Raw genomic sequence first — 22,522 nt, forward strand, 5'->3', positions numbered from 1 at the left:
CCTGCCCCGGCCCCTGGCAGAGCCACTCCCACCTATCAACGCGGCCCGGGCGCGCCGGCACGTGACGGAGGACGGCGGGAGGAACGGCTCAAATTTAGCCGAAACGCGAGAGTCAGAGTCTGTGCTGTTTGGGGGTGGAAGTTCTGCCTGGCTGCAAGAGATTCAATAAAGGCGCCTGCTCAAAATTCAGGCCTGTTATCGATACCTTTTCGTTTTCTTTAAACTCTGAAAGCAATTTCATGGTAACAAGATTAAAGCAATGATTCCAATAGTAAATATATGTGTTGACCACAGCCCACAGGACTTGGTTGATACATTTTATTTCTCAATAGTATTTATTTATCGAAGTATGATTGAGTAGAGGTTGATATTTAGGTGAAATGGGCCTCACCTATTTGTGCGTTTATATTAAGAAGACCTTGTAGGAGATGCAGATTCAATGAACAAGTCCACTTTTGAATACAGTGAGGAAAGTGGTTTAGAAAAAGTAATGTTTATGCTTGCTAGTTTACACATGTGTTTTTTGGGTTTTTTTTGGAGAGGTTTTTGCTATAGGACTCATGCGCTCGCCAGACAGAGACAGAGAGAGAGAGAGAGAGAGAGAGAGAGAGAGAGAGAAAGCGAGAAATCACCCCCCAGGGGGGATGGCCACGCCGCAATCCCTTCTCCTCCATTCTCCTCTCAGGATCTTGGGCACACACGCACGCGCGCCCGGCTTGAGTTTTAAGCCACCGGGTCCAGGACGAGAACCGCGGTCGACTATGTGGGAGTCCAGCGACACAGTCATGCCAGCGACACAGTCATTATGCTAACTGCTGGTTCCCAACATGTGTTTTCAATAAGTGAAGCTGCCTGGGGCAGGAGCTTATTTCATTTACAGCTTATCGCTAAGTGCTAGCATGGTACCTTGTCCACTACAGGTATTTAATTAATATTGGCTGAATGAATGAAAGAATACCAAGAAAAGAAAATTCCAGAATATACACCTATTGCCATTTTTCTCCATTAATACTAGACTTTATCTGAATTTTTGAAGTTTGTATATACACTATTTAAATTCAATGACTTGTTAATATGTTGATAAATAACATTTAATGAAGGTTCAAAACATGTAAAGAAATTAATATAATACCTATATTTTTGCATAATTTAGAAAAGTAAAAGTATTAGCTGTAAGAAATTCCACAATTCAACTACATTCTTGTAGATAGTGATCTGTCCCCATTGTACTTGTTATTATGAGAAGGGAACTGATTCATTTGAGGCATGGTGCCAGGTAAGCAATAGTAGGAGATAAAATGATTTGCTATAGGCCCATGAACAATAATATTTGACTTCAGCATAGGTTCTCACCCCACTTTGCATTTTTCTCATCTCTTCTCTCCATCTATAGAAGGATTTTTTTAAGTGAAAAAATAAACATTTAGCTACATACCACACCTGATAGTAAATCCACTGTGTTTCCCTTTCTTTCTTTCTTCTTCTTTTTTTTTTTTTTAATGTCTCCCAAGTGTATCAGCTATGAAATGGCTTATTTGATAAAGACCCAAGAGAGGCAGGGAAAAGTGGTGAACTGAAAAAGCAAATTGATGAATATGTGATTTATTTCCTTATACAGGAGGTATAAAATGAATATAGTCTCTATACAAACATTTTATCTGAACTCAGTCTGTACAATATGTTTAATCAGAAAAGAACCAAATCTGTGGTCATCCCTCAGTATTCAGGGGGAATTGGTTCCAGGATCCCCAGTAGATACCAAAACCTGTGGAAACTCAATGTCCTTGTAAAAAATGGCATGTTATTTGCATATGCAATCTATGCATGTCTGCCAGTATATTTCAACTCTACTCTAGACTGCTTAGGATATCTACCTAATACAATGTACATGCTATGTAAATAACTATATTGTTTAGGAAATAATGACAAGGGAAAAAAAATCTGTCCACGTTCAGTACAAACCATCGTAAGTATAACTACATTGCACACAGTGTGTAGTTAGTTGCCTCAGATGCAGAACCCACCAAAGCAAAACCTTTGGACATGGAGAACCAACTGTATTCAAAATGAGGTCTTGGGAGACCAGCAGATGGTGCAGTGGTTACATCACTAGAGCCCCGTATAGTTGTGGTTCGAATCCTAGACCCAGTGACTTAAAATTCATGTCAGGCATGTGTGCATGTGTGTGTGTGCCCAAAATCCTGAGAAGAGAATGGAGGAGAAGGGATTGTAGCGTGACCATTCTCCCTGAGGGGTGAGTTCTCATTTTCTGTCTGTCTCTCTGTTTCATCAGTGAGCACACACACCCTATAGCAAAAATATCTCTCTCTCTAAAAAAAAAAAAAAAAATGAGGTTTGGGAATGCCATTCTGGTTTGAATTATTCTGGAGGAGGGAGGCAGTTCCAGAATGTTTTTCAGCATGTATCTGCCATTGAAATAACCCTGGTTCACCGCTATAACAAACTCAAGAATCCATCAGTACAAAGCTGTGTTAAAGTCACTGAAATGTGTTTTATTTCAAGGAAGGATTTGACAAACTCAGAGTAGAAAGGAGAGGGGTATTCTATTGTAATTAAAAACTAGGTAAAGATCAGAATTAGATTAATTTTTTCTGGCATGAATTTTTCCAACTCCTCTGAATAAGCACCCTTGCTAAGTATGTTTGAATACTTTATATATTCACAAATAGTTTCTGAGGGCCTATTATGTATCAGCTCCCTCCCAGGTGCTAAGGTCCAAATGCAAGAAAATGCTTATCCTTCTGGAACTAATGTTCTGATGAGAATGAGGAGGTGACAGACAATAGCATAGTAAATTAGTATATTAGAAGGTGATTAGTGCTGGAGGAAAAAAAAAATAGGAAAAGGGAGATTGAGAGTGCAGGGGAGGAGGGATTTGCATTTTTTTTAGAGGTTTTTAGTATAGGGCACGTGCGCTCCCCAGACAGACAGAGAAAGACAGAGAGATAGAAAGTGAGAAATCACCCCCCAGCGGGGATCGCCATGCTGCAATCCCTTCTCCTCCATTCTCCTCTTGGGATCTTGGGTACGCACACACGCACACGCGCCCGGCATAAGTTTTAAGCCACCGGGTCTAGGACTTGAATCGTAGTCGACTACATGAGAATCCAGCGACATAACCATTATGCTAACTGCTGGTCCCGGGATTTGTAATTTTGAATAGGGTAGTTGTGGAATAGCATAGTTGTTGTAGTTCACACTAGGAAGGTCACATCCGAACAAAAATTGAAGCTGCAGAGATTGAACATATAGATATCTGGAGGAACATCTCATGCAGGGGGAGCTACACTGAAAAAGGTTGTAAGGCAGAAGCATGCATTTTGCTTTAGGGATCAAAACAAATAGAAAGCAGTGAAATAACTGGAATGGACTGCGTGGAGATGAATTATAAGAGAGAGGGCCATAGAGGGATTGGAGGCCTGGATCACCTGGGTTCTTGTAAGTGATCCTAAGGACGTTCACTACCCTAGGCTGTGGGAATGGCCAATTGCATTCCACCTGAACTGGACAGGTGAGATCAACAACAGTCTATTAGTTACATGTATTCACAGCCTAGGGGAAGAGGACGCTGTGAGCCACAGTGTTAAACTCGGGAACAGAGTAAACACCCAAGGGCTGTGGAAGGCTGAGTTTGTAGTATCAAGAGGGTGGGGTGCCCTTAGTTCCTGGGGGAGGGTGTGTTTGGCTTATTTGAACTATCCTTGAAACCCACTACTTGGGGATGAGCGGGGACTGTGCCTGGCCCAGTGACAAGAAGGTTTGTTTGGTTACAGAACCTTACTCATGGGAGCAGAGTGGGGAGAAGAACTTGCGCTTAGGCCATTCTCACTTTCACCAGATGTCAAGACAGCACGTGCCATCAGACCTTATTGTTAGGCCATACACTACAAGAAGGCAAAACTTGAAGAAGGGCTAGTAGGGTGCCGGGGAGCTTTCTAGGTCTTTGTTTTTCTCCTTTATTGCTTGACTCTGACCAGAGAACAAGCTGAATCAGAGAAGCAGGGAGGGCAAAACCTGAACAGAAAGCCCTCTTCTAGCCAGAGGAGTGGGAAAAGGGTCCCCAATAATATGAGAGTGTGGGAGAAATCTCCCTCCTCTTTCTTTCCTAGCTCTGGCCTGAGAGTAAAACCAGTTACATTGCATAATCAAGGCAGGGCCTGGGGAGAACATCCTTCCTTCTGCAGAGAAACTTGGAAAAGAGGCCTCTGTGGTGGGAGGATTGAAGGAAGTATCCTCATTATTTTCCCTTTTCTCATCACTTGGTACCTCACTCAAAGGGCAGGCTCAGTTGCACAAAACTGTGGAGGAAGGGAACTAAAACTCTTGGAGGGCCCATCTTTCAGACCAGAGGAGCCAGGCAAAGGGCCACCTGGGAGCCGGAGAGTGTAGGGGAAATCCTGACAAGGAGATGCTGGAACCAACACTGGGCACAGGCCCAGCTCCACATGTGCAGAACACACCCGGGGAAAACTCTGAGAACATAATACAGTTAGAAACCACTGCCAAGTGCAAGCTGCCCCAGAGTGACCCCTGCGAGAGACACACCCACACAGTAAAGACTTTGAAAACTCAGCTGGCCACTCTCTGTGTTGATTGTGGTGATGGCTATATGACCTCTAAAGATCTATTCACACTCCTAGAACTGTTCACCCAGCATGGCGAATTTTACTGTATATAACTAAAGTATTAAAATTTTAAAAAATGTTGAAAAGATTGTGGAGGGCAGAGGCAGAAGCAAGGGAATCATGTAGGAGGGTATTGTAGTACTCTGGAGGAAGGCATGGTTGGACCAAGGTGGAAAAGGCGATTTGGTGAGAAGTGCCATGGCCAATATAATTCCTGTATCTGGATTTTTCAGTCTCAACAATATTGACGTGCAGGGTTGGATAACTGTCATCAATAGGCCATTTTGTGAATTGCAAGATGTTTAGCAGATTCCTGGCTCTACCCCCAAGAGGCCAGTAGCATCTTCCCAGTTGTAACAAGCAAAAATGGTCCAGACATTGCTAAAGGTTGAGGCAGTAGAGAATGAGGGGAAGGATCGATCACCTTCAGGTAAGTCTGAATGAATGTTCTAAGCTTTGGGACACAGACTAAGAGTACATCAATAATCCGCATTAACTCGGTTGGAATGGGCTCACACACCATCTCACCACTTGGTATATGCACTATAGAAGCCCAACACCTAAGACCATTAGAATTTTTTATAAGAGGGACTTGGACATTATGTTGGCTACAGAGGGTTAAGATGTTAGTACTATAAGGTTTTTCCTGTCATCCTTGATACCATACCCAAATTGCATACTCAGTCCCATCATGTACTGTCTGTCTCAGATTGAAACTTAAAGTTATGACACTTATATTTCTACCTATTGGTTTTTCAAAAATTGAGATAAAGTTGTCCTTCCAGGAAAGAATGTGGGATTTAGGCCATATGAATGAAAGGGTTGCAGTGCTAAGAAAAAGATATAATGGTGATAATCATTTTTGAAAACACGGTAATATTTTTGCCTTTCTCTTCTGACAGCTTCTCCTTGGCTAGAAGCATCTATCAGGAAGTCAGGAATGCAAAAGAAAGAATGCAGCTTTTGACATTGAAATAAGATTTTTTTTTTTTAAAAAAGTTTATATCTTTGATAGAGGAAGCGGGAGGAAAGAAAGACAGATAGACAGATACCCTTGATAGTATCTCACCATGCCTTAATCCTCCCCTCAGCCTTCCAGAAAACCAGCAGGATAACAGGCACATACTGAAGCAAGCTGCATGTTTAGGTTGAACAGAGAGGTGAACCTGAACCTCCCATGTGGCTCCAATAATACGCAACAGTTCCCTATTATTTGAGACCCTGGTAGCACTGCAGCTGGGTCTAAAATATGATTTTTGAATCCCCAGATATACAGTAGTCTTGAAAAAGCAAGACACTACTACTAGAGAAAGTTTTTTATAAATCATTTTTTCTCTTTATTCTTTAGATTTACATTTCATCATTGAACATCTCTGTAGCTCACATTATGGTTTTTTGAAGTATGCATGTAGTACCTGACAATTGAAGTGTTTATAAATACACACACACACATATTTAGGTTTTTACCATAGGGTTTGTGCACTTGCTGGAGAGAGAGAGAAGAAAAGAGAGAAATCACCCTCAGAGAGGATGGCCACACCACAATCCCTTCTCTATTCTCCTCTCAGGATTTTGGGCACAAACGTACACGTGCTGGTGGATTTTTGAGCCGCCGGGTCCAGGACTCAAATCACAGTGGCCATGTGAGAGTCCAGCACCTTAACCACCATGCCACCTACTAGCCCTGAAAAAAAAAATGTTTTTGAGAGGTTTTTGCTATAGGGCATGTGCACTCTCCAGAAAGATGGAGAGAGAGAAAGAGACAGAAAGCGAGAAATTACTCCCCAGGGGGATGGCCGCGCCGCAATCCTTTCTCCTCCATTCTCCTCTCGGGTATCTTGGGAACACACACACACACACACACACACACACACACACACACACACGCACATGCGCCCAGCATGAGTTTAAGCCATCAGGTCCGGGACTCAAACTGCGGTCAACTACATGGGAATCCAGAGACATAGCCATTACATCAACTGCTGGTCCCAATAAAATTTTAAAGCTCCATGCAAACATTTCAAAACCCAGCTCTTGGCAACAGTAACAGCAGCACTTAATGCATGCCATATGATAGGGAAACTGTTGGGAAGGAGGGAAAGACTTGTGCTTCTGAGCTGGAGGACCATGGGAAAGAGAAGGGGTTGCAGCACAAGCAATAGTTGGATCCACCCATTCTGGTTTCCCCCTTCAGGATGGAATTTTGGGAGAGGACAGGGCTGTAGTGGAAGCATCCAAGCAGGTGGGGCGGGGGAGAACCTGAAAAGATGGAGATCAGGGCTGTTACAGATACTTCCCTGGCTGAAAGGAGGAGAGATTGCATCTTTCCCTCTGCACTCCCTTCAACCTAGTGCCGAAGCAGTGACATTCAGCAGCCAAGGTGGCCTTATTTGGCATTGTGAATGAACTGCTGGTTCTCAGTAACCTGCATGTGACATATAGGAGAATCTGCATATTCATACATCCCCCACCCCCCACCCCCCTACACACCCCCGTAAGTAAAATGGTACATGGTGAGCAACCCAGTGAACCAGCAGAGCCCAGAGGCCACAGTGTCTGAGGGCTTTACAGCAAGAGGTAAATAGCTGGAACCCTTATTAGGGCTGATTAGTAAGAGGATATTTCAAACTGCTCATGATGAAATGTAATTACAGTATGAGTTTTTCTTTTGGTGCAAAAAAAAAGTGAAATCCATGCATAGTTTTGTCATGAATTAAGTTTCCACCAACTTTAATCTATTAGTTGTTACTTTATATTCACTCATATCTTCATCTTCTTTCTAATCACTTTCTATATGGTGATTGATTCACTATGAAAATAGATTGTCATCTTCCTCTGCAATCATTAGTGGTTTCTCATCGCCCTTCAGGTTACTTTATGTAATTCTAGCATCAGACTCCTGTATGGTCCGGGCCCTACCGACCTCTCTCTGTTTCTCTCATGCCATTTCTTCCTCACTCTCTATACTTTAGCCACCCTGGGTTTCAGTTTCTCATGGGTATTGTGATTTTTCCCACATCAGGACCTTTTCAGGTGCTATAGCTTCTGCCCTAAATGCTCTTCCTCCCCACCTGGCCCTCTCTCATCTCAATCATTTTATCAGGTCTCATCTCAATAATCTGTTCTTCAGGGAAGCTTTCCTCGATCTACCTTATGCTCCCCCATTGACTCATTACATGCTCTCATAGCTTCATGGACCTCTTTTTAATAGCACTTATCATTTTGCCTTTATGGTTTTTGTTGTTGTTGTTGTTGTTGTTTTTCCTCTATAGGGCGCGTGCACTCGCCAGACAGACAGAGAGAGACATAGAGACAGAAAGTGAGAAATCACCCCCCAGGGAGGATGACCACACCGCAATCCCTTCTCCTCCATTCTCCTCTCTGGATCTTGGGTATGCACGCACACGCGCCCGGCATGAGTTCTAAGCCACCGGGTCCGGGACGTGAACCGCAGTCAACTACATGGGAGTCCAGCAACATAGCCATTACGCTAACTGCTGGTTCCCATCATTTTGCCTTTATGTTTTGTTCAAGAATTTTTTATTAACATTTATCTTTTCCAGTAGACGGTAAGTTCCATAAGAGCAAGTATACATCCTTTGTTTACTATTGTATCCCCAATGCTTTCTATAGTGTCTGCCACATATCTGACACTCAAAAAATATTTCTGTGTCTGGGGCCAACAGTTGGTGTGGTGGTTAAGGCACTGGACTCCCACATGGCTGACTGTGGTTCAAGTCCTGGGCACAGCTGCTTGAAAATCATGCATATGCGCATGCATGCCCAAAATCCTGGGAGGAGAATGGAGAAGGGATTGAAGTGTGGCCATCCTCATGGGGAATGATTTCTCACTTTCCCTCTCTCTGTCTCTTTCTCTAGTGAGTGCATGTGCCCTCTGGCAAAAATCTAAAAAAAAAAAAAAAAAAAAAAAGTTTCTGGGTCTATTACCTCCATTATCTTTTTTTAAAAAAAAATTTATTTTCAGAGACAGACCATCAAGAAAGTCTTCATGCTACAACTTTCCCGTCAGCCTTGCAGTCAGCAGCATCTTCTAGATGATGTGGTTCGAGTCTGGGACACAATCTGGACACAGTAAATGAATGGCAAGTGGGAGGCAAGTCACATAGGAGTAGGCATACAAGGGCCTTGGGAACTTTGTCTTCAAGGAAATACATGACAATCGAGAATATATGCTACAGGGGAACCAGCAGTTAGTGTAATGGCTATGTCGCTGGACTTCCACGCAGTCGACCGCGGTTCGTGTCCCAGACCCGGTGGCTTAAAACTCACGCCGGGCGTGTGTGCGTGTGTGCCCAAGATCCCGAGAGGAGAATGGAGGAGAAGGGATTGCAGCGTGACCATCCCCCCTGGGGGGTGATTTCTCGCTTTCTGTCTCTATGTCTCTCTCTGTCTGTCTGGTGAGCGCACGCTCCCTACAGTGAAAATCTCTCCGAAAAAAAAAAGAATATATGCTACAAAAAAATTTTTTTCCCAGCACCGTGCAGAAGGCATTGGAAAGAACCTATGTAGGAAGAGACAAGTTTCTGAATCTGTAGCAGTTATCCCCTTAGAAAATGATCAAGGCTTGAGGTCAGTTCATGTTGATTTTCTTTTTAAAACTTCTGTGTAAATCAGGTTGGATCTCAGTTTTTCTATAGTGCGGTTTGGGAGTTGGTTTTGATGGACTGGTTGGTAAATTATCCTTATCTGTCTGTTTTTCATCTTCCAATATGTTGTTGCTGGTTTTTTTGTTTGTTTGTTTGTTTGTTTTAAGTTCTTGTTCTCCCTGCTTCTGTTGATTCCATTTTTAATCTCTTTACTATAGTTTGAGCAGAGCTTGGGGAGCAAGCCAAACTAGATGTGCTTACTCTCACTTTAACTTCAACCTTCTTACATTCTTGTTTCATATGAAAATTCTTTATTGTTTTATTGCAATATAATAGCCTTTGAGATTGGCCAAGGTTTTTAGGTAACAATCATGACAAAACTGAATGAAAGGGTGGGAAAACAAATTATTACAGCATTTCTAGAGAGCAGTGTTTCTCCAAAGTCTTACAAATGTATCCACATATATATATATTTTTTTTTTGAGAGGTTTTTGCTATAGGGCGCGTGCGCTCGCCAGACAGACAAAGAAAGACAGAGAGACAGAGAGTAAGAAATCACCCCCCAGGGGAAATGGTCACGCTGCAATCTCTTCTCCTCCATTCTCCTCTCTAGATCTTGGGCACATATGCACATGCGCCTGGCGTGAGTTTTAAGCCACCGGGTCCAGGACATGAACCGCGGTTGACTATGTGGGAGTCCAGCGACATAGCCATTACGCTAACTGCTGGTTCCCAATTTTTGAACCAAAGTTTCACCTCTGGTAGTTTCTCCTAAGGAAATGATTTACCTTTAAGGATGTTTATTGCAGTGTTATTTATAGTAATGAAAAATTGTCTGATAATTAGAGGCTGATTAAATAAATGATATACTTTCACAAGTCAGATATATACTAATTAAAACTTATGTGATATAAGCAGCTCCTCAAATAGTGCTACTCCAGAGAATACACAGTCATTTCTCATGGGATGTGTGAGGTCATAGGACAAACTTAGCTCATCTTTTTCAATCACAAATTTTATTGGTGATTTGGGAATGTGGCAGAGACTACTAGTCTAACATGTAGTCTCCGTTCTTTGGTAACAAAACCCTGATTTGTAACGAGAGGAGTGTTGATATTCAGAGTAAGACTACAAACCCTCTGCTCTCACCTTTGTCTCTTAGGTAAACTAGGTGTTGCTTTAGGACTAACTAAAAAACAATGAGATGTCAGTGAAGAATTATGAGACTCCCAGAAAGAGAAGCTGGAGCTGACTCAAAGGAGCTGAGAGGGAGGGAGCATTTAGCTATTTTCTGTACTTAAAAGATTCTGCTCAAAAACAGTTTTATTGGGAACCAGCAGTTAGCGTAATGGCTATGTCGCTGGACTCCCACGTAGTCGACCGCGGTCCGTGTCCCGACCCGGTGGCTTAAAACTCACGCCGGGCGCGTGTGCGTGCGTGCCCAAGATCCCGAGAGGAGAATGGAGGAGAAGGGATTGCGGCGTGACCATCCCCCCTGGGGGGTGATTTCTCGCTTTCTATCTCTATGTCTGTCTCTGTCTGTCTGGCGAGCGCATGCGCCCTACAGTGAAAATCTCTCCAAAAAAAAAAAAAACAGTTTTATTATTATTAAGGTGATAATAAATACAAAAACTTCAAATTTCTGGTTCATTCTAATTTGAAGAGTGTAGGAAGAGGAGAAAGAAGGGGTGGTGGGAAGAGGACGGTTGTTTTATTTTTAAGAAAATCTTGCATACGCAGTGATTTTCCTCTACGTTTTAGTCCAGTGTAGGCTCGTATACATCGCTTGTCATAAGTGTTCCCTTTGTGTTCTTACTGCGCCTGTTTGTAAATGTGGGGAAAACAAGAGCAGGTGTGAGTTATTTCATTCTGCAGAACCCAAGATATCTGCACTCCGCCTTCTTCCAAATTTTACATAGAAGCTCATATACAGCTGTCAGGATTTTCAGACCGCGCGTGTCTCTGGCACCAGAAAACCTGCATTTGTCTAAGTGTTGGGCACAGTTGGTCCCAATTTCTATTTAGAACTCGCGGGCACAGCAGCGATGACCACTGGGCGGGACTGGCGGACAAGACGCTCTCAGGATGCCAATCCTCGGAGTGGGGGCCGGAGCAAGCCGGGACTCCGCCCCTCTGCGAAGCCAATACTTCCCGACTGGGCCTAGAGGGGCGTGGCCAGCCCTGCAGGAGGCGCCGTGATTGGCACGCGGGCTGCAGCTGTCCGCGAGGCTGCCCCACCGTCTGGCTCCTGAGAACCTCAGGCGAGTGCGGACCTATTAAGTTTGTCCGCTCCGGGGCACCGTAGTGGCTTTTGCCCTGGCCCGGCGGGCTGGGCATTGCTAGGCGCCGCTGGGCTCCGCTGGGCTCCCCTGGGTTGCACTAGGGTAGGTGCTGGCACCGGGCTCAGTCTAGGAGACCCCGATGGCTGCGGTGTTTCTGGTAACGCTCTATGAATACTCTCCGCTTTTCTACATCGCGGTAGTCTTTACCTGCTTCGTTGTGACCACCGGCCTAGTACTAGGATGGTGAGTGTCCCAGAGCTCTGGGCAGAGGACGGCCGGGGTATGGGGTCGCGCCGAGTAGGAGGGGTCCCAGACTGCGTCACGAGGCCATGCGGGAGTCGGTGTGCAGGGCTCCCACGGGCTCGGAGAGGAAAACAAGGTGGACCGCACCTGCGTCACTGCCCCGCATCAGCGTCCGGTCCCCGTCGCTGCGGACATTTGGTCCCGCATTGGGTGTTTTACCCAGCGTTGTCTCTAGGTGACAAAGCAGCCAGGAAGGGCCGGGCCTTGGTGTTGGGATAAAGTGCCTGTCCTGCAAGCGTCTGTCTCGGGTGGGGCCTACTGTGTGACCAGGGCGAGTCAGTCACCCGTGGTACAGCTCACAGACATGGACGTAAACCAGGTGGATTCTTGTGTTTCTGACGTGAGCTGAGCACTTGGCGTCAAATCGTTCAGCAGAATTTCAAACTGAATATTACCGTTTAAGAATTTAATACTTCCTATACGTATTCCATACTTTAAAAAGTAATTCTAGTTGATAGGAAAAACGATTTTTAAAGCAGGAAGAGACCTTAGAAATGAATACCCCAAGGAGAAGAGGCAACGGACTATTAGATAACCCCTGAGCATTTCTTCTAGCCCAGAGATTAGTTTCCTCGTGAAAAGACGCTATTGTATCATGTTAAGATAAGCTTTTATAAATACACCTAGTTGAAACCATGTTACTAGTCCACAACAGTTTTTTCCTAGTTTGAAGTTTCCAGAATTCTTTGAGAAGGCAGTGGTTACAATTGAACCAAACAGTTCAAGGCCATATTAACCATGGCTGGATTTTGGAGAAATATTATGGAAAAATAAATGGAGTAGATTGTGTATAGCAGAAAAGAGGGGGGCATTTCAGAGAACACATCACGTGCAGAAGGTGGGAAGAAAATATGTTTTGTCAGTAAAGCAAGCTGTATAAAATAAGTTCAACAATACCTTTGATCACATACATGGGATTATTTTGGAGAAAGGCTATAGGTCCTTACCAGTTTCTGGAAATATGTGCCATCTTTAGCAACTAACCCCCCTTTTTAAAAAAAAGAATTTTAAATTTAATTTATTATTTTAAAAATTGACCAGAGAGAGAGAAAGTGAAAAAGCAAGCCACCAGGTCCAGGACTTGACCGTGAGCAGCCATGTGGGAATCCAGCGCTCTTACCACCACGCCACCTGCCAGCTCCCTAACCTATGTTTTAACATTTGCACACCACTCTCCATCCTACCAGCAGTAGAACATAAAAATCCCTTGTTTGTTGGGGAAATATGAAGACCAATCTTATACAATTTATCATTCTTTTTCTTTCCTTTTCTTTCTTTTTAAAAATTTTCTGGAAGGAATGTGCGCTTACTGGAGAGAGAACTGAAAGAGAGAAATGGAAAGTGAGAAACACCCCCCATTTCTTCTTTTGGGATTTTGAGCATGCACATATATGCACCGGGCATGTTTTTTAAGCTACTGGTTGGGGAATCCACCTACACAGTTGGCCATGTGGGATCCAGCTGCTTCAACCATCATACCACCAGCTGGCCCCCTTTTCTTTCTTCCTGTTTTTGTGTTTTGGTCATAGGAAGTTCACATGAGAGAGAGAGCACCCTCAACAGTGTCTCATTGTACTAGGAACCCCTTTCCCCAGCTCTCCATCTCCTCGGGATCTTGAGTGTCAGGCCTGTTTTTCAGGCTGACTCAGGATTAAAACAACAGTAGCCATATGGTATTCAGCACTGCAGGGTCCTAGTACTACTACTGCCCACAGCACTGGGCCACATTTGTTATTTTTAACTCAGCAGATTTCATTACTATTATCTCTTTCAAAAAGTTTGCAATTGGAATTAGGAAAGCATTGCCCAAGTGAGAAACAAAATCTTGACATAGGATTTTCAAATGACTAGTAATATTAGTGTTATTCTCTAAAGAAACATAATTTTCCTTCACTAAGGAAAATAGGTAACTAGTTGATAATTGCATTACATGCTTAAATTTTCATTTTAAGTAGGCCAACTAATTAGATATCTTAGATACCTGTCTTTAGTAATGAGAACATGAAAATGAGTAAAATCCACATTGAGTCTGGGCTGAAAACTGCTGGGACCATGAAGCCTGTATGTGCTTGTCATTTCCATCTTTGTTTGGGCCTAAACACTCATCTTGAGCCTAACCCAACCATTCTGTCCACAGGGTAGATGGAGAGGCCCAAGTAGATAAACTTGTTACTATTTTTATTTGCAAACCCTAGCTAAGGTTGCAGGTTTATTGAATAGAAATGATGAAAACTTAGACACCCTTTGGATTTCATAAAAACATCTTTCTCATAGTATCTCACTCAGTGTAGAGTAGTTAATTCACTATTCATTTTGCCCTTGTCATTTTTTTTTTAAAACCTCCCAAGATACAGCCCCTATTGATTATTTCCTGTCATGGTTCTTACATCAGTACTGCTCTGGGTTTCTTTGCTATTGCTTGCCTGCCTTCCTTCCGTCTTTCCTAGTTTGCTTGTCTCTTCCAGGAGCCAGAGAGAAAGTGACAAACAGCACCTCTAACAGGGTCTTGATGTTGTAATCCACTCCTAGTTTCAGTCAGCCCTGGATCATGGGCACTCATGGAGGTCTCCAGAGGTGAACCTGCAACCTTCCCATATGGATCAACCTCAACAGAGTGTCATGTATTACTGTTGCACCACCGTCTGTCTCCTCCCATTGCTTCTTTCCCACTTCTCTTCGTATCCACCTGCACTGTGTGGGAGTGGAGAGAGACTTGGAGCTTCTAATTACTGGAATCCCAGTAGCACTGGCAAAGAATCATGAAAAAGGAAGTATGGTATTTCTGTTTAACTGCATAGTGGTTGCTGTGAGGTCTGATAGCTCCTGCCAGGCACTGTGTGGAAAGGAACCTCAAATGCCACATACATCCTTTAACAGTTTCAACTAATAAGGGACCTTGACTCAGCAACTCCCCCCTTCTTCCTCTGGACTGCAGATTGTTAAGCTGATGTCTGTTAACTTCATACTGCCCCATATACTCTGCTTTGTAAAACAGGGGAGAATTCAAAATCAGATTTGTGCTTTGCTAGCTGCCTGCCTACCAGACTTTTAGACTGGACGACTAGAGGACGATGAAGGGACTTGCTGAATGTTTTACCGCAGCAATATTACGTACCTGACTCTGCAGCCACATCTGGTCCAAGGTGTTCCATTTTATAGTTTTCTGCTCTCCTAGAACTAGTCTCCTTATACCCCTTAAAGATAGCTACATCTTTTTGTTGGATCTGAGTCCCAGCTCTTTGAAGTCTCCCTTCCAAATTTCTAAACTGTAATAATTCTCTTCCCTCTTGTCCCTTGTCCTAGGAGTAATAATTGATTCCTGTTATCACTACTTTAATATTCAGTGTCCCCTTTTTCTATTTTAGTTCTTCAACAACTGCTTAATACATGTGTGTGTGTGTGTGTTTATAAATTTATTTATATTAAAATTTCCTTGTTAAAATAACTGATATGGTTTCTGTTTCTTGACCGGACCCTGGCTGATAAATTGTTACTAAGAATGGGATCCTGGGGAGAGGAGAACCTTAAAAATAGGGTTGAGGTATTGGTTTGGTTATTTCTTTAGCTCCTTGCAAAGGGGAAATGAGATTCTAGTAATGTGGCATGTAGCGGCATCACCGTTAATCAGATTACTACGTTTCTTTTATTGGGATAAAATTATTCCTAAAGCAGGTGTCCTGGGGAACCAAGTGACTAAAGCACTTGACTGCTAATGGCAGTAATGAGGACTACAAGGACCAGCATCTCAGTTATGGGAACACAGAAAAGAAACGAGAGGTTTTTTTGTTTTTATCTTTCAGTTTTTTTCATTTTATAGAGCCATGTATACACACACGTGAGAGGAAGAGAGAAATTGAGAAAGAAAGAGAGTTACATTGGAAAAAGTCTTTATTTTGCTTTCACCCCTGAAAAATATAGGTATAGATTTTTAGATCGATAGTATTTTTTTCCTTTTAGTTCTTTAAAGATATTCTTTCATTATTTCTGATAAGAAAGCACTCTCAGTCTTATCTTTGTTTCTCTGTATGTAATGTATCTTTTTTCTTTGTTTTTAAGGCTTTCTCTTTATTACTAGTTTTAGGTAATTTGATTATTACATAGCATAATGTAATTTTCTTTGTTGTGCTTAGGTTCATTGAGATTCTCGAATCTGTGACTTTATAAGTTTCAAGCCAATTTGGGACTTTTTAGCCATTATGTATTCAAATGCTCAGTTCTCTACCCCTCTTCTACTAACTTCAGTTATATGTAAGCTAGACTGTTTGCAATTGTCCCTTGGCTAATTGGTTTTTTTGTTTGTTTGTTTTTTTATGTTTTTGGGGTTTTTATGGAGAGGTTTTTGCTATAGGGCGCGTGCGCTCGCCAGACGACAGAGACAGACATAGAGACAGAAAGCAAGAAATCACCCCCAGAGGGGATGGTCACGCGGCAATCACTTCTCCTCCATTCTCCTCTAGGGATCTTGGTTGGGCACGCACGCACACGCGCCCAGCATGAGTTTTAAGCCACCGGGTCTGGGACATGAACTGCAGTGGACTACGTGGGAATCCAGCGACATAGCCATTACGCTAACTGCTGGTTCCCATGTTTTGTTTATTTTTGTACAGTCTTTTTCTCTGTCTTATTTTGGGCACTCTCTATTGCATTGTCTTCAAGTTCACTAATCTGTTCTTCAGGGTCTAATCTGCTGTTAATTACATCCAGCATATTTTTAAATTTCAAACATTATGTTTGTTTTTTTTTGGAGAGGTTTTTTTTTTTTTTTTCGCTATAGGGCGCGTGCGCTCGCCAGACAGACAGAGACATAGAGACAGAAAGCGAGAAATCACCCCCCAGGGGGGATGGTCACGCCGCAATCCCTTCTCCTTCATTCTCCTCTCGGGATCTTGGGCACGCATGCACACGCGCCTGGCGTGAGATTTAAGCCACCGGGTCCGAGACGCGAACCGCAGTCGACTACGTGGGAGTCCAGCGACATAGCCATTACGCTAACTGCTGGTTCCCCAAACATTATGTTTTTCATAGAAATTGATTCAGGACTTTTTTATATCTTCCAGGCCTTTTTTATATCTTCCATGTTTATATAATATTCTCAGTCTTTACTTACATTCTTGAACACATGGAATATAATTTTAACTACTATTTTGATGTCTTTGTCTACTAATTCTAGTGTCTATATCATTTCTAGGTCTATATAGATTAATTTCTCACTTCATTATGGGTAATATTTTCCTCCTTGTTTCATGCCTATTAATTTTTTTATTGGATGCTAAACATTTTACCTTATTGGTTGCCGGGTGTTTTTATATTCCTATATTCTTGAGTTTTGTTCTGGGTCATAGTTAAGATATTTGGAAACAGTTTCATCTGTTAGAGCCTTGCTTTTCAGCCTTCTTAGGCAGAGCAGCTTTATAAACTGTACTATAAGATTCATCTACAGTGAATTTTTATCCATTTGTTAATTTATTGATTTTTCTCTCAGCACTAGATCTATGCATGTATTTTATTTCACAACTCAAGCTTTAGTGGAAGTTTGTTTTGTTCTTTTTCTCCCTTTATCCTTACTCTCATTGCTTAGCCATTTTGTAATTGCCTACGCCCAGATTCCTAGACCCCTTTTCAGGGCCAGGTCTTATGACTGTTCTGTCCTACATTCTTATTGGCCTAATTCACTCCTGGTTTCAAGTTGTGAATCTGACTACGGCCCTTGTCTTGAGTGGACAACCTGTACTGGCCTCTTTACTACATGAAGGCTTAGTTGATACTGCATGCTACTCAGAGCCTTTCAAACCATGACATCAGTCTTACTTACTACATTTTTTTTTCTCTTTTCAGATCCATAAAGGGATTTGACTTTAAACTCAGTTATGTCTCTTTTTCCCCAACATTTTATATAGATTTATAAACACACAGATTACTGGAAAGAATTATACAGTGAAAATGTCCATCACTTAGATTCTGTTGACATTTTACTCTAAATTCTTAATTTGTCCATTCATTTATCCTTTCTTCCACTCAGCAGTGCATCTTATTTTGTGATGTACTTCAAAGTAAGATTATGCATAAGTACTAAAGCATTGAGTAGTATTAGCTAGAGTTCAATGTTTGTTTTGCTTAGAATTATTTTTCTTTTAAAGTAATTACATACAATAAAATGTAACAGACACATAATGTATTCAACTTAACTTCTATCAAGATATAAACATTATTACAGATTGAGCATATTTTATCTGAAATGCTTGGGACCAGAAGTGTTTTGGATTTAAGAGATTTTTTGGATTTTGGAATATTTGCATATACATAATGAGATAACTTGGGGATGGGACTCAAGTCTAAACATAAAATTCATTTATGTTTTATATACACCTTGTACACATAGCCTGAAGGTAATGTTATACAATTTTTGTATTGCAGCATTTTGATGGTGACTCATGATATGAGGTCAGATGTGGAATTGTGGCATCATGTTGGTGCTCAAAAAGTCATAGATTTTGAAACAATTTGGATTTTCAGATTGGGGATGCTGAATCACAGAAAGTTTCTGCATGCCAGTCTGTCTCTACTCCTGCACTCCCAGGAGCAACTGCTCTTCTCTTCTCTTTTCTTTTCTTTTCTTTTCTTTTCTTTTCTTTTCTTTTCTTTTCTTTTCTTTTCTTTTCTTTTCTGTTTTCTTTTCTTTCTCTCACTCTCCCTCCTTGCTTTCTTCCTTAATTGCTAGGGGGCATGGGTACTTGCCAGAGAGAAGGAGAGAGAGAAAGAAAGCCCCTACCTCCACCACTACTATAGGGCATGATCACACCACAATCCCTTCTCCTCCAGTTCTACATCCTCTTGGGATTTGTGGCATGCATGTACGTGTGCCTGGAGTGGCTTTCAGGCCACTGGGGCTGAGATTCAAACCTTGGTCAATCATGTGCAATCCCGCTTCTTTAACTGGTAGTCTGGGTTTTTATTTCCACTTTATTTCTACCGTAGATTAGTTTTGCCTGATCTAAGATTTTATGTTAGTCAGTCTTACGGCATATACCCTTTTGTCTAAGGCTTCTTTGCACAGCATGATGCTTTTGAAATTTATCCATGTGGTTATAGCAATATGTTGTTCCTTTTCAGCACCAAGTACTCTATCCCTTTGTTTAAATATGTCAGAGTTTATTTACTCATTTCAGCTGGGTCGTTCTGATTTCTTTTTATTTTCTGCTATGTGTTTGGAGAGAAGGGAGCTCATCAAAGTGTGGACCTAACCATGCCTTCTTGAAGTGGAATATCCTAGTTAATTTTATTGATTTTTCTCTCAGCATTAGATCTAGTCATGTATTTTAGATCGTATTTCATTTTAAGTAATTTTATTTCACTTGGATAAACTTAGCTGGTTTTAATTTTTACTTTCTTTGTAATGATGGAAAGTGAGTATGCACACATGTGAGAGATGGCGGGGGGGGGGGGGGGAGAGAAACAAGAAAAATAAAGCACACTCAACAGAGTGTTGCCATGTTGTGACACTGTGTTCCTAGCCCTCCAGCTCCACAGCATCCTAGGTGTCCCTCCTGGCCCTGCATTGCAGGCTTGCCCAGGATTTCCGTATGTCTTCTAGCACTGCCAGGCACTAGCATTACCATTGTGCCATGGCAGCTGAACCTGGTTTTCAATTTTACTAGGAACTGAGTTAACTCCCTTTTATTTTCCTTTTGAGTCTATACAGTGTGCATTGCCAGAACTTACATTTTTACATGAAATTAAAAATAAAAAATATATCATGGAAACGAAGAGCCATCTTTGGAATTTTAAAAGTTTTCTAGGGACTTTTAGCAAGTGGCGTAATGGTTATGTAGCTGGACTCTCCAACTGTGATTCGAGTCCCGAACTGCGGCTTACATTCATGCCAGGTGCATGTGCATGAGTGCCCAAGATCCCCAGAGGAGAATGGAAGAGAAGGGATTGCAGATGGCCATCCCCCCAAGGGGTGATTTCTCACTTTCTCTCTGTTTCTCTGACAAGCACACCCACCCTATAGCAAAAATCTCTCTTAAAAAAAAAAAAAAAAAGTTCTCTAATCTCTTGGGGCCAGCAGGTGGGTAGTTAAAGACACTGGATTCCCATGTAGCAATCCACTGTTCGAGTCCCAAACCTGGCAGCTTGAAACTCATGCCAGGTACATGTGTATGCGCGCCCAAAATCCCACAAGAGAATGGAAGAGAAGGGATTGTAGAGTGGCCATCCCCCTGAGGAGTGATTTCTTGCTTGCTTTCTCTCTCTCTGGCAACCACATGTGCCCTATAACAAAAATCTCTAAAAACCAGAAGTTCTCTAATCTCATGCATCATATTGAATAGTCTGCATATTGAATATATATTTATTTTTCATATTTTATTTCATTTTAATTTTGCTGTAGGGTGTGAACATTCACCAGAGAGTGACAAAAGAAGGGGGGGGGTGGAGAGAGAGAAAGGTAGAAACACCAACTGGGGGGATGGCCACTCTGGAATCCCTTCTCCCCCATTCTCCTCTTGGAATTTTGGGCTCACGTGCACCCAGCTTGTTTTCTAAGCCACCCTGGGGTCTGGGACTCAAACTACAAAGTCATGTGGGATGCAGAGGCCTTGACTTCCATGCCACCTACTGGCCCGTTTTTCATATTTTAAAGAATCAAATTATTCTATCATGTTTTTGCTTTTATATTAATTTATCAATAATTACTGTACTCCTGTGTTATTAAAAACTGAATTCTTCATTTTCAAGACTATGTTGATTCAGCCAACTGAGCAATATATTAAAGTTCTGTGGGACTTCTAATATCTCTTCATTCTAGATGATTTCTGCAAAAAGTGTACATTGATTAATTTAATCTCTTTCTGACACTACGCTAAAAGAAATAGCTATTGCAACACAACATTTTTTACATATAATGTAAAACATTAGCATTTGTTCATATTATGTTTTATCTTTTACCTTTTTTTAGGTTTGGTTGGGATGTTCCGGTAATTCTGAGAAATTCAGAAGAGACCCAGTTCAGCACAAGAGTTTTCAAAAAACAAATGAAACAAGTCAAGAATCCTTTTGGCTTAGAGATCACTAATCCATCTTCAGCTTCAATTACAAGTTGGTGGTTACTTTTCTTTAAAGATTTATTTTTCTTATTCTGTACCTCCTTTTTTGTTCTTTTATTTTCTTTTTCTGTTGCTTTCTCTTTATTTTAACAAGCCATTTGTTGAGTACAGGTTTTGTTCCAGTGTCTAAACTGTATATTGCAGATACAAAGAATAAACATTTACAGGGGCTGGATGGTGGCACTTTGGTGAAATGTGACACTTTGTGGGGCAGACCCACATGGGGAGATTTGCAGGAGGCTTCCCTGAGCATACCAGGCAGACCTGCTCGTGGCCTGGATCCGCCGCTGCTGAGAGGTGGATCACAGCATCAGTACCCTATTGAGGATGCTGTATCTCTCTCTCTCATCCCGTTATCCTCTCTCTCTCCATTCTCCCCTCTCATGGACTAAATCAATAAACTTAACAAAATTTGTATGGGGTCACCTGGCAGCATGTTGGTGAAGGTGACTGGAGCCCATATGGCCAATTGTGTGGTTCAAGCAACTTGACCCAGCGACTTGAACACCTTGGGCATTAGAATGGAGGAGAAGGGATTATAGCATGGCCATCCTCCTGTGGTGGGGAGATGCTTTTTTGCTTTATCTGTCTCTCTGGTGAGCAAACATGCTCTATATGAAAAAATTTTTAAAAAAAAATTATAAATTTTACTTATAAGGAATTTATCAACTAGTGAACATAGGCAGCTATGCATATAAAGGGGAAGAATGAAGTATTAAAGGTGTTAATGAGAGATGTGTTAGGATGCTATAGCATTTTCATTGCTCTTCAGTGAAGCAAGGACTGATGTAGTATGTCTATGTACAGCGGATGTAAGGTTGCTAACCTTCTAAAGAACAGCTGTCTTTGAATATAGTATTTTCTTATAAATTATTTTTATATAAAGTGTTACTTTTATAGATGATAATAATACATAGAAGTTGTTTTTGTACTTATTTGGAAAAATAAATCATTGAAGGACCATCTATTGGGTTGTTATAAAAATTGTGACATATTCTTTTCTACGTAAAAATGTGTCATGACTTTACTAACAACCCAATAGGAAATGCTGGAGTGAATTTTAAAAGAAATGGCTGAATTTGCTAGGTTGAAGAGACATATTTAGGAAAGTGGGTCTCTTGTTTTTCTTTTTATTTATTTTCTTAATAGAGTCTTGGAAAAATACATAGATGTTTACTTCTCTAGTTTGGGGGAAATTCTAGGTAGAGAGAGAAGCATGAACAAAGCACCAAGATAGGTGAAATACAGAGTAACAGAGAAACAGTAAGTTGTTCTGGGTAAAGCTTGTGTGGGACTGGTTAGAGAAACATCTAGGAAGACTCAGGATCTTTGCATGGGTCTTCTATTCACAGATCCTGTTACCCAGATGAGAAGTACAGGAGCGGGGCTGGCACGTGGTATGGTTAGGGGCACCAGACTCCCATGTGGCTGATTGCAGTTCGAGTCCCAGACCTGGCGCTTGCTTTCTTACCTTTCTTCTCTCTCTCTGTCTCTCTCTGGTCAAATTTAAAAAATAAATAAATAAATACAAGTAAATAAAATTCTTAAAAAAAAAAAAAAAGAAAGAAATACAGTAGGAA

At 41.7% G+C, this 22,522-nt stretch overlaps 1 protein-coding gene across 1 annotated transcript in view; it reads left to right on the forward strand.

Moving 5' to 3' along the window:
• Nucleotides 1-11,470: 11,470 nt before the first annotated feature.
• The window catches only part of CGRRF1 (cell growth regulator with ring finger domain 1), a 33,493-nt gene continuing 22,441 nt past the window's right edge, over nt 11,471-22,522 (forward strand). The window contains exons 1-2 of the mRNA XM_006160559.3: nt 11,471-11,778; nt 20,795-20,934. Coding sequence (XP_006160621.1) covers nt 11,675-11,778; nt 20,795-20,934 — 244 coding nt within the window. The 5' untranslated portion in view covers nt 11,471-11,674. The remainder of the gene's footprint in view (nt 11,779-20,794; nt 20,935-22,522) is intronic.

Source organism: Tupaia chinensis, unplaced genomic scaffold, assembly GCF_000334495.1.
Source record: "Tupaia chinensis unplaced genomic scaffold, TupChi_1.0 Scaffold000688_1, whole genome shotgun sequence".
In the NCBI taxonomy this organism is placed as follows: domain Eukaryota; kingdom Metazoa; phylum Chordata; class Mammalia; order Scandentia; family Tupaiidae; genus Tupaia; species Tupaia belangeri.